At 35.0% G+C, this 14,259-nt stretch overlaps 1 protein-coding gene across 9 annotated transcripts in view; it reads left to right on the top strand.

Moving 5' to 3' along the window:
• Window positions 1-14,259, top strand: part of Nrg1 (neuregulin 1) — a 987,318-nt gene that overhangs the window by 946,121 nt on the left and 26,938 nt on the right. For 7 of the 9 annotated variants that reach the window (XM_077792554.1, XM_026409439.2, XM_026409434.2 and 4 more), the window contains one exon: window positions 8,156-8,285. In XM_077792554.1, coding sequence (XP_077648680.1) covers window positions 8,156-8,285 — 130 coding nt within the window. Of the gene's footprint in view, window positions 1-2,181; window positions 2,222-8,155; window positions 8,286-14,259 lie in introns of those variants that run through there. The other 2 variants (XM_026409444.2, XM_026409447.2) reach the window with 1 other exon arrangement.

Below are 14,259 nucleotides of genomic sequence, written 5' to 3' on the forward strand. Positions count from 1 at the left end.
TGGAGGAAAGATGCTCGATAGATAGTTTTAGAGAAATTGACTTAATTTCACTGAATGTATCTATGGAAATGACCAAATGGCTTCTAATTTTTGATATGCCGTGATTGTTGTTTAATTTGTTGAATAAAATAATGAATTTGCTTCATGATTTTTCTCTTTTGACCTTTCATCTGCTTTCATTTCTAAAGGTATTTTAGTAGGTGAATAAATTAACCTATCTTATTAAATGTCAGATGGTAATTTCAGTAGCTGGCTGAATAACTGAATCTTTGATCATTGTTGAGTTCAGGCCTCTGTTTTGATTTATTTTGTTTGTGTTTGCAGTTTTTGACTAGCTAGGACACTGACAGTTTAATATTTCCTACATTGATGTTACCTTCTCCCATCCAAACTGACCCCCATAGAAAATGCAGAGGATAGTAAAGATTGTGAACTTTCAAAGTTAGCTTGGTGAGATCTGTAAATACCTCAGATTAAGCCACTCAAATACACTGCTAATATTTGCTCTGCAGGGTAGATGGATCGTACTCCTTTGGAATAAGTATTGATGGAAACAGATTCAAGAGACAGCTTGAAAGTTTGTGGATTTCTGACTATGGAAATATTATACTTGTATAAAACCGTCCCTGATTAGTAGAAATTATAGACCAGAAATGTGTTTCTGGATTTGTCTTCCTAGCTAGGAAAGATTATTGGCTTTGTGAAGAATAAAATGTAGCTTTCTTGTTGTAACTCCACCCAGGCAATTATCCAAAGATATTCTCCTCTTCCTTGAAAAGCTATGACATCCTTTAAGACATCTGTGTTATTGTGATATTGCTCCCTAAGAAGCAGTAGAGTCGAATGATTAGACTATGTCCTAAATAAAATGTTCTGTCAGAGAAAAGAAAGAAAAACCCAGAAACTTTTATGTGTAAGAAATCGCCTTTCCTGCTGATCTTTTTTCTTAGGGATAACACTGTCTAATGACACCACATCATTTGTTCAGCAGCTACTGGGAATTCAGAATCCACTTTCTGTTTAGTTACAAATTACATCAATGTTACAGAAAAAAATATATATATAATTTTGTTTTATGAGGAGAAACACCCAAAGGTCACTTTCATTCTGCTGAAGAAGGAAGAAATAATATCAGAGGCTTCCCAAAGAACTTGTAAGGGAGAGAGATATGTAAAGTCAGGCTTATGAACCTGCTTCAGACCCAATATGCATTTGCCAAAACAAAAGACAAGCATTTCCTAATTCACTTAGGTTGTGACCTTGGCCAGCCTTCCCCTGTGCACATTTGTGAATTGTTGGCTAAAGGGATTTTATTAAAGACTGCAGAATTACTCTTTTGAGATGATCTGTATCCTCTTTTAAAGGATAAAATAAACTATAAAATATGCTCAGGTCTTTTCTAGTCCCACAATTCTGTATGTGTTTAAGTGGTCCAAAACCCAAGTTCATCCGTTAAATTAGTTAACCTGCCATCTTGCAAGTAGTCTACAAACCCCTAGTGCTTCCAGCTTAGAGAAAAGCCCCAAAGCCCATGAAATCAGATGCCCTAATTCTGCTTTTGAAAGTTCTGGTTCCATTTATGGTGTCTCGGGAAAATTCTTCTTGGTTTTCTCCCCACCCCCACCCTTTTCCAGTGTTGGGGATGAAACCCAGGGCTTTGCACAGGCTAGGCATGTGCTCAGGTACTGAGCTCTATTACCCTAAGACCCCCTTTGGTTTCTTCAGCAGAGTTCAATATAAGGGAGGTAAAGAGAAATGGATTATTACTTTCAGTTACAGTTTGGGCTTCAACTCTGGAAGGATGTCTTTTGTCACCTCCTGTCATTTTTTTTCCCCTTTCAAGTACCTATTTGCTATTCAGCAAAGGATTGAATTACTGCACGGAAATAAGTGCCAACTCAGAATGACAGTGCTTCAGTGGTTCTTAGTCTGGCTCTGACTTTCCCTTTGGAAAATTAATGACTGTACCTCTCCTTTCCTTGGCATCTAGAGAAGCCTCACGAGGTAGCACAACCTTTCCTGCTCAGCTTCTGCTCCAGAGCTGCTCTTCAGGAGCCACCTAAACATTCTTCACACTGGGCAGGTGCTTTTAGTACCTAATTGTGGAGGAGCCATATTCTGAGCAAGAATAATCATTTTGGATTTTTTTTTTTAAACTGGAAAATCAAAGTGCAAGAAAGCATGCAGATTTCTAAATACATAGGCATTGAAGATATCACAGGTAAGGCAAAAAAATTTATAGATGTGCAGTAATTAGCGGATTAATTTCAGTATATTAAAAATGTGTATGTTTCATTGAGAAAACTATGTAGTTAGTTTCATTTCCTGCAAGAAAAAATTAAGAATTGTCCTAAAAATTTAGTTCACCCAGGAAAGACAGGCTGGCCATCTCAGGATGGCTCTTTGGGTATACCTTGTTTTTTCATGCTAATTCCTGCTAATTGTCAAAGAAGAAAAGAGTGACTTCTTATCAGCAATTTTTATTTGTGTAAAGGTCTTGGTCTATTGGTGTTGTCTACTTCACTGATAAGGAAATCACCATTTAAAACAAGCAAGGAAGTAAGTCATCCTTTTTCAACATTACTTGATTTTTTTTTTTTTTTAGCCTGTCTTGAGAGGAAAAAAACGTGTCATTCTGCAGGAAATACTCTGTGGTTTAACAGGGGAAATAATTAGCAATAGGCAGAGAATACTTTATTATTAAGGTTTTATTTTTTTTGTTTTTTTTAATTTTTATTTATTTATTTATTTATTTTTCTTTTTTTATTGGTTGTTCAAAACATTACAAAGCTCATGACATATCATCTTCCATACATTTGATTCGAGTGGGTTATGAACTCCCATTTTTTACCCCAAATACAAGTTGCAGAATCACATCGGTTACATTATGGGTAGCTACAAAAGTGTGTGAAAATATGATTTCTGTAATGTTATAAACAAAGTTTATATCATGTTCCATATACTGTGGACATTACGCTACTTTAAAATATGTTGTAGTTTTTCAACTGTTATAAAACCATACATTATTGTAGGTATGCTTAATTCATGTAACTTGGAAATTCAGTCATAATTATTATAGAATTATGTAGATTTTGACAGTACAAAATAATCATGTAACTAAGATGTTAGTTTTCTCTCTTAAATTGTTTCTCAGTTTTATAAACAAATTTAGTGGTTATAAGTGGCTGAGAGGCAGTTACAATAAAGTTAATTTAGAGTAGGTTACTGATATTTCTTAGTGTTTTACTATTATTCAGTGATTCTCCTTCCAAAATAGGCCTTCTTGCTTCACATTTTGCAGAATTATTAACTAAGAAACAACACTTGAGACTTGATTTTGTAAGATTCCAGAATCTGGACTGAATTTTTTTTCCCTTTCACTGTGCAATATTGATGTCATTAATTATAGTAATTGTAGCATGTATCTGCGCACACGCAGTGTTGCAAGCAATGTAATTGAACCAACCTCACAGCAACACTGTGGGTGTCTCACTTGTGCTGCTGAAGTTACTGAGGCAGGTCACCAAGCAGGAATCACAAAGCTAGTATTGTCACTTATACTTGATTCTTTTTTTTTATTATTATTTATTGTTGGTCGTTCAAAACATTACATAGTTCTTAATACATCATATTTCACAGTTTGATTCAGGTGGGTTATGAACTCCCAATTTTACCCCGTATACAGATTGCTGTATCACATCAGTTACCCTTCCATTGATTGACATATTGCCTTTCTAGTGTCTGATGCATTCTGCTGTCTGTCCTATTCTCTACTATCCCCCCTCCCCTCCCCTCCCCTCCCCTCCCCTCCCCTTTTCTCTCTCTACCCCTTCTACTGTAAATCATTTCTTCCATTTGTATTATCTTGTCTTACCCCTCCTTTCCTCTTGTATGACATTTTGTATAACCCTGAGGATCGCCTTCCATTTCCATGCGATTTCCCTTCTCACTCCCTTTCCCACCCACCTCTCATCCCTGTTTAATGTACATCTTCTTCTCAAGCTCTTCGTCCCTACCCTGTCCTTGTTTACTCCCCTTATATCAAAGGAGTCATTTGGTATTTGTTTTTTAAAGATTGACTAGCTTCACTTAGCATAATCTGCTCTAATGCCATCCATTTCCCTCCAAATTCTATGATTTTGTCATTTTTTAATGCATTCTTAAGATAAGGAGCCTCAGTGTTCATTTCATTACATCCTACATACAAAGGTTCTCTTTTAGGGTCATTGTTTCAGAATTTTTAACTCTAGTAACTTTACTTGTCACCATTATTTCTTGCCCATAATGGGCAGTCTATAAAGAAGGGTGGAAGGGAGGAGAGGGGGAGGAAGGAGGGAAGAGGGGAAGAAGAGAGGGAGGAAGGAGAAGAGAAAGTGAGTCTAGAAAGAAGGAAGAGGGAGGGGAAAAAAGGAGGGAATCCTATGGTTCCTACATTCTTAATCCCCAAATCCTCAGCTAAGAGAACTGTCCTTTCTCCTTGGGGAAGATCACTTGTCCTGATCTGTGCTAGGGAGACAAACCAGGACTGGAGTCAAGACATTCTTTGCTGATAAATTATCACTTTATATATATTATTTCTTCCTTACAGTATTGTAGTCTCTAACCTACCAAGGAAAGTGTGTTTGAGATAAAGACTTAATACAGATGGCAAACATAAAAGTGATGGAGTCATGTTTAGCAGTATTCTTAATTGCCATTCATTTAGCACTGATTAGAAGATAACACCTAAATTGTGTCAAACTACTCATAAAAGCAGAGGGATACTGGGTTTATTAAGCAATGAATAAGCAACATCTATTTCACTGCCTTCTCCAAACAACTACTGGGGGTCATCTTTTATACACTGAAATGCATTCTATCTGCAAAATTTTTAGCTTTATCTCTAAAATCTCCTCATAGCTCCCCCAGGGAAAAAAAAATGGTTTTTGCATAGTTTGCTTTGTTTATTTCATTGTGTGGGGGCAGAATTGTCAAATGGGAACTGACTTAGTAATATGGTGTATATAAGCCAAAGAGAAAGGACACCACTGGAAAATGTATAGACTTGTTAGGACTAACAGCACAACAGCACACTGTGTTCAACTAAGGAGAGGAGAAAGAAACCTGGCAAAAATCTGAAATGTGTGTGTACAGCACCATCTCTATCCTGGGTTCTTCTGACAATCACAGCTTTTTCTTGTGTTTGGCTGTTGGCTCACAGCAGCTGTATCCACTCCATTCACACTTTGCATCACCTGGGAGTCAATTGCTGCTTTGCAATTCGTGACTTTGTTCTTTTTTAAATCTCAAAGCTGCTAAGGGATAAAAGTGCTAAGCACCATCGTCCATGGTGTGCGAGATAGTTGCTACTTCATTTCCCTCAAAGAATCACTTTTACTATCAAATGTTCCCATTAGTACTTTAAAGTGACGATCTTAAATTTTTTTCAACACAATATGTCAGAGCTAGATGCTTCAGGATCGTTTCATAAAAACATAATCATTTCAGGGAGAATCATTTTTTAAAGAACAAAAAAATAGTTATTTCTAATTTTAACATATATGTTTTAGTCTTATTTTGATAATACCGCAAGATCAGCAAGTGTAAGGAATAAGGATGTTATATCTGTCTCTTGTGTATTTCCTGGCTAATTTTTATTGTTAGTTTAAAATTTAACATGTAGTGTCTGCATTCTGGGGTGGGACGTTTCCCTTTGTTTTTAGTAAAAATCTTGGGGTCTTTTTTGGGAAAGAGCCTGTTTAGTGTCTGTTGCTCAGTTGGGTAAAGGAAATTCCTTAGCAACCTGTCAGAGATTCAAATGCCACTAGGGTTTCCTTGAGGTTCAGCATCCCTCTGCAGGAGAACATGGTGACAGCACACTGCAGGTGGTCCCTTCAGTGCCCTTCCCTAGGGCAGAAAAGAGACCCAGCCCAATTTGTCTTTGCAAGGAATGCTGTCAGCAGTTGAAAGTCTTAAATACAAAACCTGACCCAGTTAAGGCAACCTGCTCCCTAATATCTTTTAAAAGCAGTTGCCATGGATGAAAATATTGATATATAGCACCTACATAAACAGTTTTTCACATGAAGATATATGATGTTAAAATTAAGTGCTGTGTGATACATGTAATGCTGTCTGTCCTATAATTTCACAGATTAAAAGATGCAGATTACATTCCCCTCATTCTGATACAGATGTTAAAGTAGAGCTGATAACAGATGATAAAATCACCTCTCTCCTCACAGTCCTTCATACCTTGTTTGGCTGGTAGACATAACAAGGACATTTACAAACTCATATTGAAAAGGATAAGAAACATTCTTTTTGTTGGAGTAACTAAAAAATTGACCTGGACTTGGAATGTGTGTAGCTCAGTGATAGAGTGGTTGCCCAGCATGCATAAGGTTGTGGGTTCAAATCCTAGCTCTACACAAACAGTAAATAAATAATAAAATAAATCGATGCATACATATGCACATATAAATGCATAAATAAATAAAATTGTCTCAATTCTTTATTTTTGTAGTAGTTTCAAGAATAGCAGAATATCATGCATCTTTAAAACACCAGATATCCATTGTCAAGCTTTTTTTTTTTTGATTATTGAGTGAGTGCCAAAATAAAAATTCATCTCTGCTTACCCATTTATACTTGCTATTATTCACTGAATACTAGTTTTGTGCCAATTCCTTTACCTAGATTACTTATAATCTGTACAAAAATTTTCTGAGATTGCCATTGCCCCTGTGTTCTACATGGGGAAACTGTGCAGGCTCGGGATACAAAGCTTGTAGAAGGGCTTTGAAGCACAGTACAAGTTATTTTGACTGTCCTTTGCTATTGCTCCTAGCACAGGAAGCAAAGAGACAGGATAGCCTATGAGTAACTAAGAAACTAAATATTTAATCAGATGTTGAGTATCCTGAACAGTAGAATAAAAACCAAGAAGGCACAAGAAATTAGGTTAAATGTCACAATAAAATATGGACTTCTGATGGAAATGAAAAAGAAAAGCAGAAGTTAATGGAAAGTCAGTATATGACAGGTCAAGTAAACCTAAACAAGAGAATGTGAAACTCATGCAAATATAATCGGAAATTGGTGAGGAAGGTGAGAAATTAAAAATGTGTAGGAATGAGCCAGGAGATAAAATAAAATGTCTCAATGTGAACTTTTTTTTTTCTTGAAAAAATAGAGTCTTTGGTGGCTTGTTGATGGTTTTGCTTCTGATCTGACAATATCAGTCTTTAGCACTATGGAAATTAGACTTTTTCCAGTTGAGGCTGAGCAGTGTCCAGTTCCCAGCAATATAAGTGGTGAGAAGTCCTGATACTAAAATGCCCTTCCAGCTTCATTTAATCTGCCCCCTCAATGATGCAGGCAGCCTTTTCAACTTCATTTCCACGTGACTGTGAAGTTTAAGAAGAAAATGTGCAGTTATCACATGAAGATGTTAAAGACAAAAATTAAAGGCTTATTTCTGTATTCCTAATTCAAGATACTTTTTGTAGTGCTTTATTTTTCATTTGTAAACGTATTTATACTGTCTTTCTATTTCTGCAAAAATGCATTGGCAATCAAACATCAAACAGACTTTCAGAGCAGAATAGAAATCATGAAGAGAATGCCTTCAGAGTTATATGTTAATATATAACATTAAGTTAATATTTTTTTTATTTGGAACACACAAACCTCCTTATTTTTTTTGCTATACATTGTCAAAAACACCCATCAAGTCAATATATATATTAAGTATAGTTTCCAAAATAAACACTTTTGCCAATTCATTGCCATTAAGAAGATTGAGCTTCGTAGTCATAACTTGATACCTTACCTCTGAGTCTTCCTGGAAAATGAATTTTACTTGGCAACACAAGAGTTTCTCTTTTCTAACTACCTTAGAAGGTATAATACTGTATGTAAAAATTGTTGATCCTCTTTTCCTACTTAATTAGAATCCAATTAACTTTGTAATTACACGTTTGTAGTTTTGCTTTGTATAATTATACCCAGAAAGCACTTTACTACTTTCTCTGTTTTTTTGTCAAATCTGAAACCAGTGAAGTCCACTGTATCTTATATGTAATATTCCTTTGAAGAGAATTTAAGGTGAAAGGCTGCTTAGAAGGGGCCAGAAACAGATGTGAACCTTTTCTCTTCTTTATCTCCTATCCAGCCACGTCTACATCTACCACCGGGACCAGCCATCTTGTAAAGTGTGCAGAGAAGGAGAAAACGTTTTGTGTGAATGGAGGCGAGTGCTTCATGGTGAAAGACCTTTCGAATCCTTCAAGATACTTGTGCAAGTAAGAAAAGAAACACTCTTTGTGGCTCATATCCATAGCTTCTTATTCTGGATGATTCCATGTCTCATGATGTGGATTGTTGCTTCTTTTTCTAATTTCGTTGCATCCTGTTGAATAATGCTGTTTTATTTGTAGAGTGTTTTGAAACATTCACACCATTTGTTATTTCTTCTGTTATATCCAGAATTGTTTTTGCTTTTTTTCAATGTGTGCAGAATTTTATTTTTTGTGTTTGGTTTTGGGGTTTTTTTTGGCCTTCATATCTGTCATGTTGCTTTTCCCGTGGTTGTATGGTTTTCCTCATTGTTACAATGAGATGTGCAAATATCACTGGGGGCTATAACTTTGATACCTACTTCTCCATCCAATGTATGAATGGGGCTGTAAGATAATATTCCTCTCTTACTCCAGTGATCACCTGCAAAATGAGTAGGACAACTAAAGGAAGCAGAAGTACAGAAGGTTCTTTATTAACATATCTGTCAAACTTGGGAATATCTTATTCCACAACCATAAAAAGAAACATTAGGTCTGTATTAATAGTGAGGAAAAAAATCATTGCATGTGTTCAGAAATGTGCTCAGTGTGTGTGGCACCACTATGTGTAGCAGGCAGTGTTCTTTCACGCACTACTATCATCTATGGATATGTCTAGATTGTCCCTTTTTTCCAATGACATGGAATAATTGTTGCACCATTAAGAAGGATCAAATTTATTCTCTCTTATCAGGAAGCATAAAACAAAGGTATTAAATGATTAAACCTTACAGTAAAAATTAATAAGGCCTATTAAAATACCTATGTTTATTGGGTCATGCATTTCAGGTCTACTCTTCAGATGTATTTCATATGTAGTATGTGGACTCATAAGTTGATATTGGTAAAATGTGCTTCTTATCTTACTGATATGATGAAAAATATATTTATTTTGCTGTTTACCAATAGCTATGTCCCCAAAGCAAAGTGTTTTAAAAGCAGTTCCTTTAAAAATGTAGTGTAGAACATCTAACACATTTTATAGGCCAGTTCATAATTCAAACATGCAGTGTGTACATTGTTCGAAGAGTAATGATGTTTGTCCTAAAGAAGGAAAAATAAAAGCAGTCTCTTGTTCTAGAATTTTAGCAGGTGACTTAAAGGTTGACAAGGAAGAGCAAATCTTTTAGGAAGGCAGTTGAGCTAATAAAAAGAACAGCTGGCATAAAGGAAAAAAGCATAGGAAATAAGTAATAAGGCCTGTTATACTATAACAATGCAAATATTGTCTTCATTTGAAGAAAGCTTAATTATATTTGTTAGTAATAAAGTGCATCAGAAAAGTCATTTGTTTCAAAATTTAATACCAAACAAAAATGCTGTTTTGTAAGAAATGATTTACTGTCCCCTGAGCTGTCAAAATAGGCATCTCTCTAATGTGTCCCAGGGGAACTGGTGGCTGTGAACAAGAATCTTCCAGAACTGTTATTTTTTTGCCCCCAGAGTTTTTTTTTTGTTGTTTTTTTTTTTTAAGAGTAGAAGCAGTACCAAGAAAGGACCCATACTGGTGATTGTACAGCTGATTTTATCAATGAAGACAGACAATTTACAAAAGCAAATAGAACATGTTAGGATGAATACAAGAGTGCTAGAAGTGTCAGATTCTAATCTCAATTACTAGATGTCTCTCTCATAGAGACAGATAATAGTCATAAGCCAAAGTAAAATTGTAGGTAAAGTCTTATTAAATCTGTAAAACATGATAAAAATGGAAGAGTATGTAGGAGAAAAAGATTCCCTTTCCATCTAAGTTATCTCACAAATTTATGTATGATTATTGTTTAAAAATTAATTTTTGACACTTTTTGAACATTAGCATTATTCAATTCTCTATGCCTATGTCAGCATAGAAATTTTCCAGTTTCCATACTTTTTTGTACTGACTCACCATGAATACAGTGCAAATATGACCAGACCATATGTATCATAGCGAATTGGCCTGAATGAATTTTATAGTTTCCTGTAAGATTTTCTCAAATCAAAATAGAAAATACCAGAAACTGGAAATTATAATATGTAAAGTATGAAGTTAATTTATTACGTGGTCAAACCTTATTTTCTTTCCTAATTTTGGTAATACAGTATAATTATTTTAATATATCTCTTTAAAAAAATATTTAAAACATAATTCCTTAAATCTTCCCCCTTTTAAACAACTGTACTCATATTATCTATGTCCAATATTTTACTCCTTGAGAAACACATCTGAGACCACTGTATTTTTAATTATAATAATGAAATATGATCATTTTTCATCGTAGCCTTTGTAAAGATTTACAAGCTGAGTAAGTACATATGATAGTTTCTGAATACCTCCAAGGAACCACTGCAGTTATTTTCCACATATTAATTTCAGCTATTCTATAGCCCTCCCACATCCTATACAAAACATGCAATCACATAAGTGCTGTTCATTTATTCCATCTTGGTATTGTGCCAACACTGTAATTTTTCTTCACCCACACAGTTTCTCATTAAATGTTAAAGCCCAATCCAGAAAAAAAAGTACTTGCTGTATTTTTTTAATCTTAGAGTGAACCGTTTGTTTGTTGTCTAATAATTATTAAAGCAGCAAAGCATGAATGAATGCTTTGCATCCCCAAACTAATTATCCAGTGGATCATGCCTGCTTTCAAGTTCTCAGAAAATTTCTTGCTTCCTTTCCTCTCTTTTTCTCTTTCTTAAAATGTTGCTTTGTACTTAAAAAGGAAGGTGTTATAAATTACTACAGTATTTATTTGGAAAGAAAATCTTTGGCATCTATAATTTTGATAGATTCCCCCTCCCCCGCCCCACACACAGACTCCTCCAAGGACCGTGACTTTACTAGTGTGTTGAAGTACACCAGTACCTTGAAGAAGAATTAGAGTATATTTCTATACAAAACAGTCCAGGCTTTTGTTGTTGTTGTTAAATGAAAGTGTTTTTATTTTTAAGAAGTCCCTATGTTAAAAGCATCTATAACATAAAAAAGTAATCACTACTCAGAATCTAAATAAAGTCATATAACATACCATGTCTTGAGATAATATATTGTTCACGAGACCACTTGAACAGAAACAGAAAACATAAAAATGTTGCATTGGCTCATCATGGTTCTGTCTATGAAGCCAGTTCATAGTTTCCATATGGCCCAGCTGTGTAGAGCAAAACATTGCTGAAGCATGAGCTACATCATTCAAAGTCAGCTTTATTTCTGACTTAAGAGATGACTCAGAAACACCACAAGCATGGAAGTTTCCAAGTAGTCTCTCTGGTCACCTAATCCCCTGTTGTCTTCTTGGGAGTTGAAGAAGATTTTATAGCAAATGTCTTTTGTCCCTCCGTTTAGAACAAGGTGTTCCAAATGGATTAACCATATAATAGTTAAACACCTCTCTGAGGGGAGCTTTGCTGGTTCCTTGGACATTCCCCTGGGCACCGTGTGGGGATTCCAGTGTGGTTCTCATCTTTTATATTTCTTTTCACTGCACAGAAATTTAAATTTTATCCCAATGTGGAAAAAAATAGTTAGTATTCCAGATTATACAAGGAGAAGGAAAGATTCATTCCAATTTTTACCCTCTGATGCTGTATGTAGTCATGGAGTTCAAAGAAACAAGATCATTGAACATGAAATGGTCCAGATTTTCCTCTGTTTTCCTTCTTTTATCTGTCCTTTTGAACAGTTTCAATAGAAACTATTTTGGAAGATGTTAATGTGATTTTTTTAAATCTGAAAATTATTTTTCTATCAGGCCGTATGTATAAACCTGATACATTGTCCAAGTGGACAGATGGGGCTTCGTCATGAAGGGATTAGAGTTTTAACCGCCAATTTTGGTGAAATGTCTTGAGTCCTTTTACATCAATTCTCTGGACAATATTTTATTTATAGATAGAGTTAATAGGTTCTCCAATTTTTTTCCTAGGGAATCAGTGAAATTAAATGAGTTCATTTCTGTTAGAGTACTTTTAACACTAGGGATAGAAGTGTTTTTTTTTCTCTTATAATAAAAAGTAAATGGTAGTATTACATTGTCTCTGTTGGCACTGGAAAATAATTTTTTCATTTTATTTTACGTTGGTAGTTGGGTTTTGTTTTTGTTTTGTTTCATTTTTTGTGAGTCCATAAGCTTGCTGTGTAACTTTTCAGTTGACGAGATCATTTAAAATCTCTGATCATTAGCTTCCTTCTATGGAAAAACAAAAACAGGATACCAAGCAAATTCTATTTGGAAAGATGGGAAGTACTTACAAATATGGACTTCTGTGATTCTGTTGATTAATATTTATGAAACCATGTAGGCCCATGTTGTTTTAAACATTAGTAAAAGAGACAGAGTTATAAAAAACATATAACTATAGGACATTAAGTCACAATAATGTGCTATGAATTAAACTCAGTAACTGAAATATTAATTAACACTTATTGATATGTCAGCTATACATCACACATTTTTGAAGACACAGAGAAATATAAGGCATTATCTGTGGTCCCTAGGAACTTAGTCTGTTTAAGAAAATGAAATAGCTAAAAGAAATTAAGGAATGACAGTGAACATATTATGGATGGTAAAATGCTGATAATTAAGGGAATAATAACTTAAAGAAGGAAAAGAGAAGACTGAAATAAGTTAGAGAAAATTTTATAAACATTGTTTATGGGATTTTTCTAAATACCAGGCAGGTATTGAGGTTGTAATAATCTTTTCAGCAAAATGCTGTGACAAGCCTATCTAGACCACCTGCTCCATTGTAGCAAGTTTAAAAAAAAAAAAAGAAAGAAAGAACAAAAGAAAAGGAAATCTAAGATGAGGAGCCAATTTCCAAGCCCTGAAGGGCAGGCAGAGGACTTTGGGCCTTGGGATAGTTCAGAGGGAAGCATGGCAACTTCTAGAGCACAAGAGTGGCACCATGAACATAGCAGATGGTTAACCAGGCAGGCTGGAGAAATTTGGGTCTAAATAAGATATGGTGAGAAGGTCAAAGATGGTAGCTAACGTTTAAGTTTTATAAATACTATCATAATAATAATGATGATGATGATAACACCTATAATATTTATTAGTAGCTGTATTAATATAATTAATCAAACTCATAATTGTGTCCCCTGGACTCTTCATCATGGATGTAAAAAGAGAGATCTAGAATAGACAAAAGGGACGCATACTAGGTTGGAATTTAGTTCAGTCTATCAGAACGTACTGCAAATTCCAATTCTCACCCTGGAAGAGCTCTTTCTTTGAGTGGATGTTACACTTGCCTGTAGCACTTCTCTGTTCTTGAGTGCTTGAGAGAAACAGGTAGGACTCTCATGGATATGGACACTGAGTTCTTCAGCCAACCATGTCTTCGGATTTCTTTCGGCCCCTCATCTATATATAATCCTGCTATGTGCTAACTAGGTATTTGTGAACTCATTTTTACTTTGATTCTCCAGGTAGATTGAACAAAGTCATTTTGTTCTTGTGGGAACCAATTCAGATGCAGTTTTGTCTAAAATCAGGTACATTGACTAAATGTTCTAAATAGCTCTCTTCCTTTTTTTCTCATAAAATCAGCAAGGCAGCCATTTGGATTTATTGAGCTCCCATGAGTCAGCTCTGTTCTTGTGCTGAGGAAAAAGGAATGAACAAAACCATGCTGATCTCTGCCTCATGGAGACGATAGGCTATTGCACATAACAATCATGTTTCAAGTAATTGATTTAATTATAAATTATTGATGTGCTGAGTGCTGTGAAGGAAATTAGGGAACTCAGGGAATAGATAATGGGAACCTAAACTAGTCAGAAGCTGAGGCTCTGTGGGAGGAGAAAAAATACACAGTCCTCACCTTGGAACATGCACTGTCTCTTTGAAATAAAATGCACCATTTTGAAATATTTGTAGTAAATTATTGAAGTGCAAAGGAAATATTTAGATGTTTTATCATAAAATGAGTCTGGTAGATAGGA

The sequence above is a fragment of the Urocitellus parryii genome, chromosome 14 (assembly GCF_045843805.1).
Source record: "Urocitellus parryii isolate mUroPar1 chromosome 14, mUroPar1.hap1, whole genome shotgun sequence".
Classification (NCBI taxonomy): domain Eukaryota; kingdom Metazoa; phylum Chordata; class Mammalia; order Rodentia; family Sciuridae; genus Urocitellus; species Urocitellus parryii.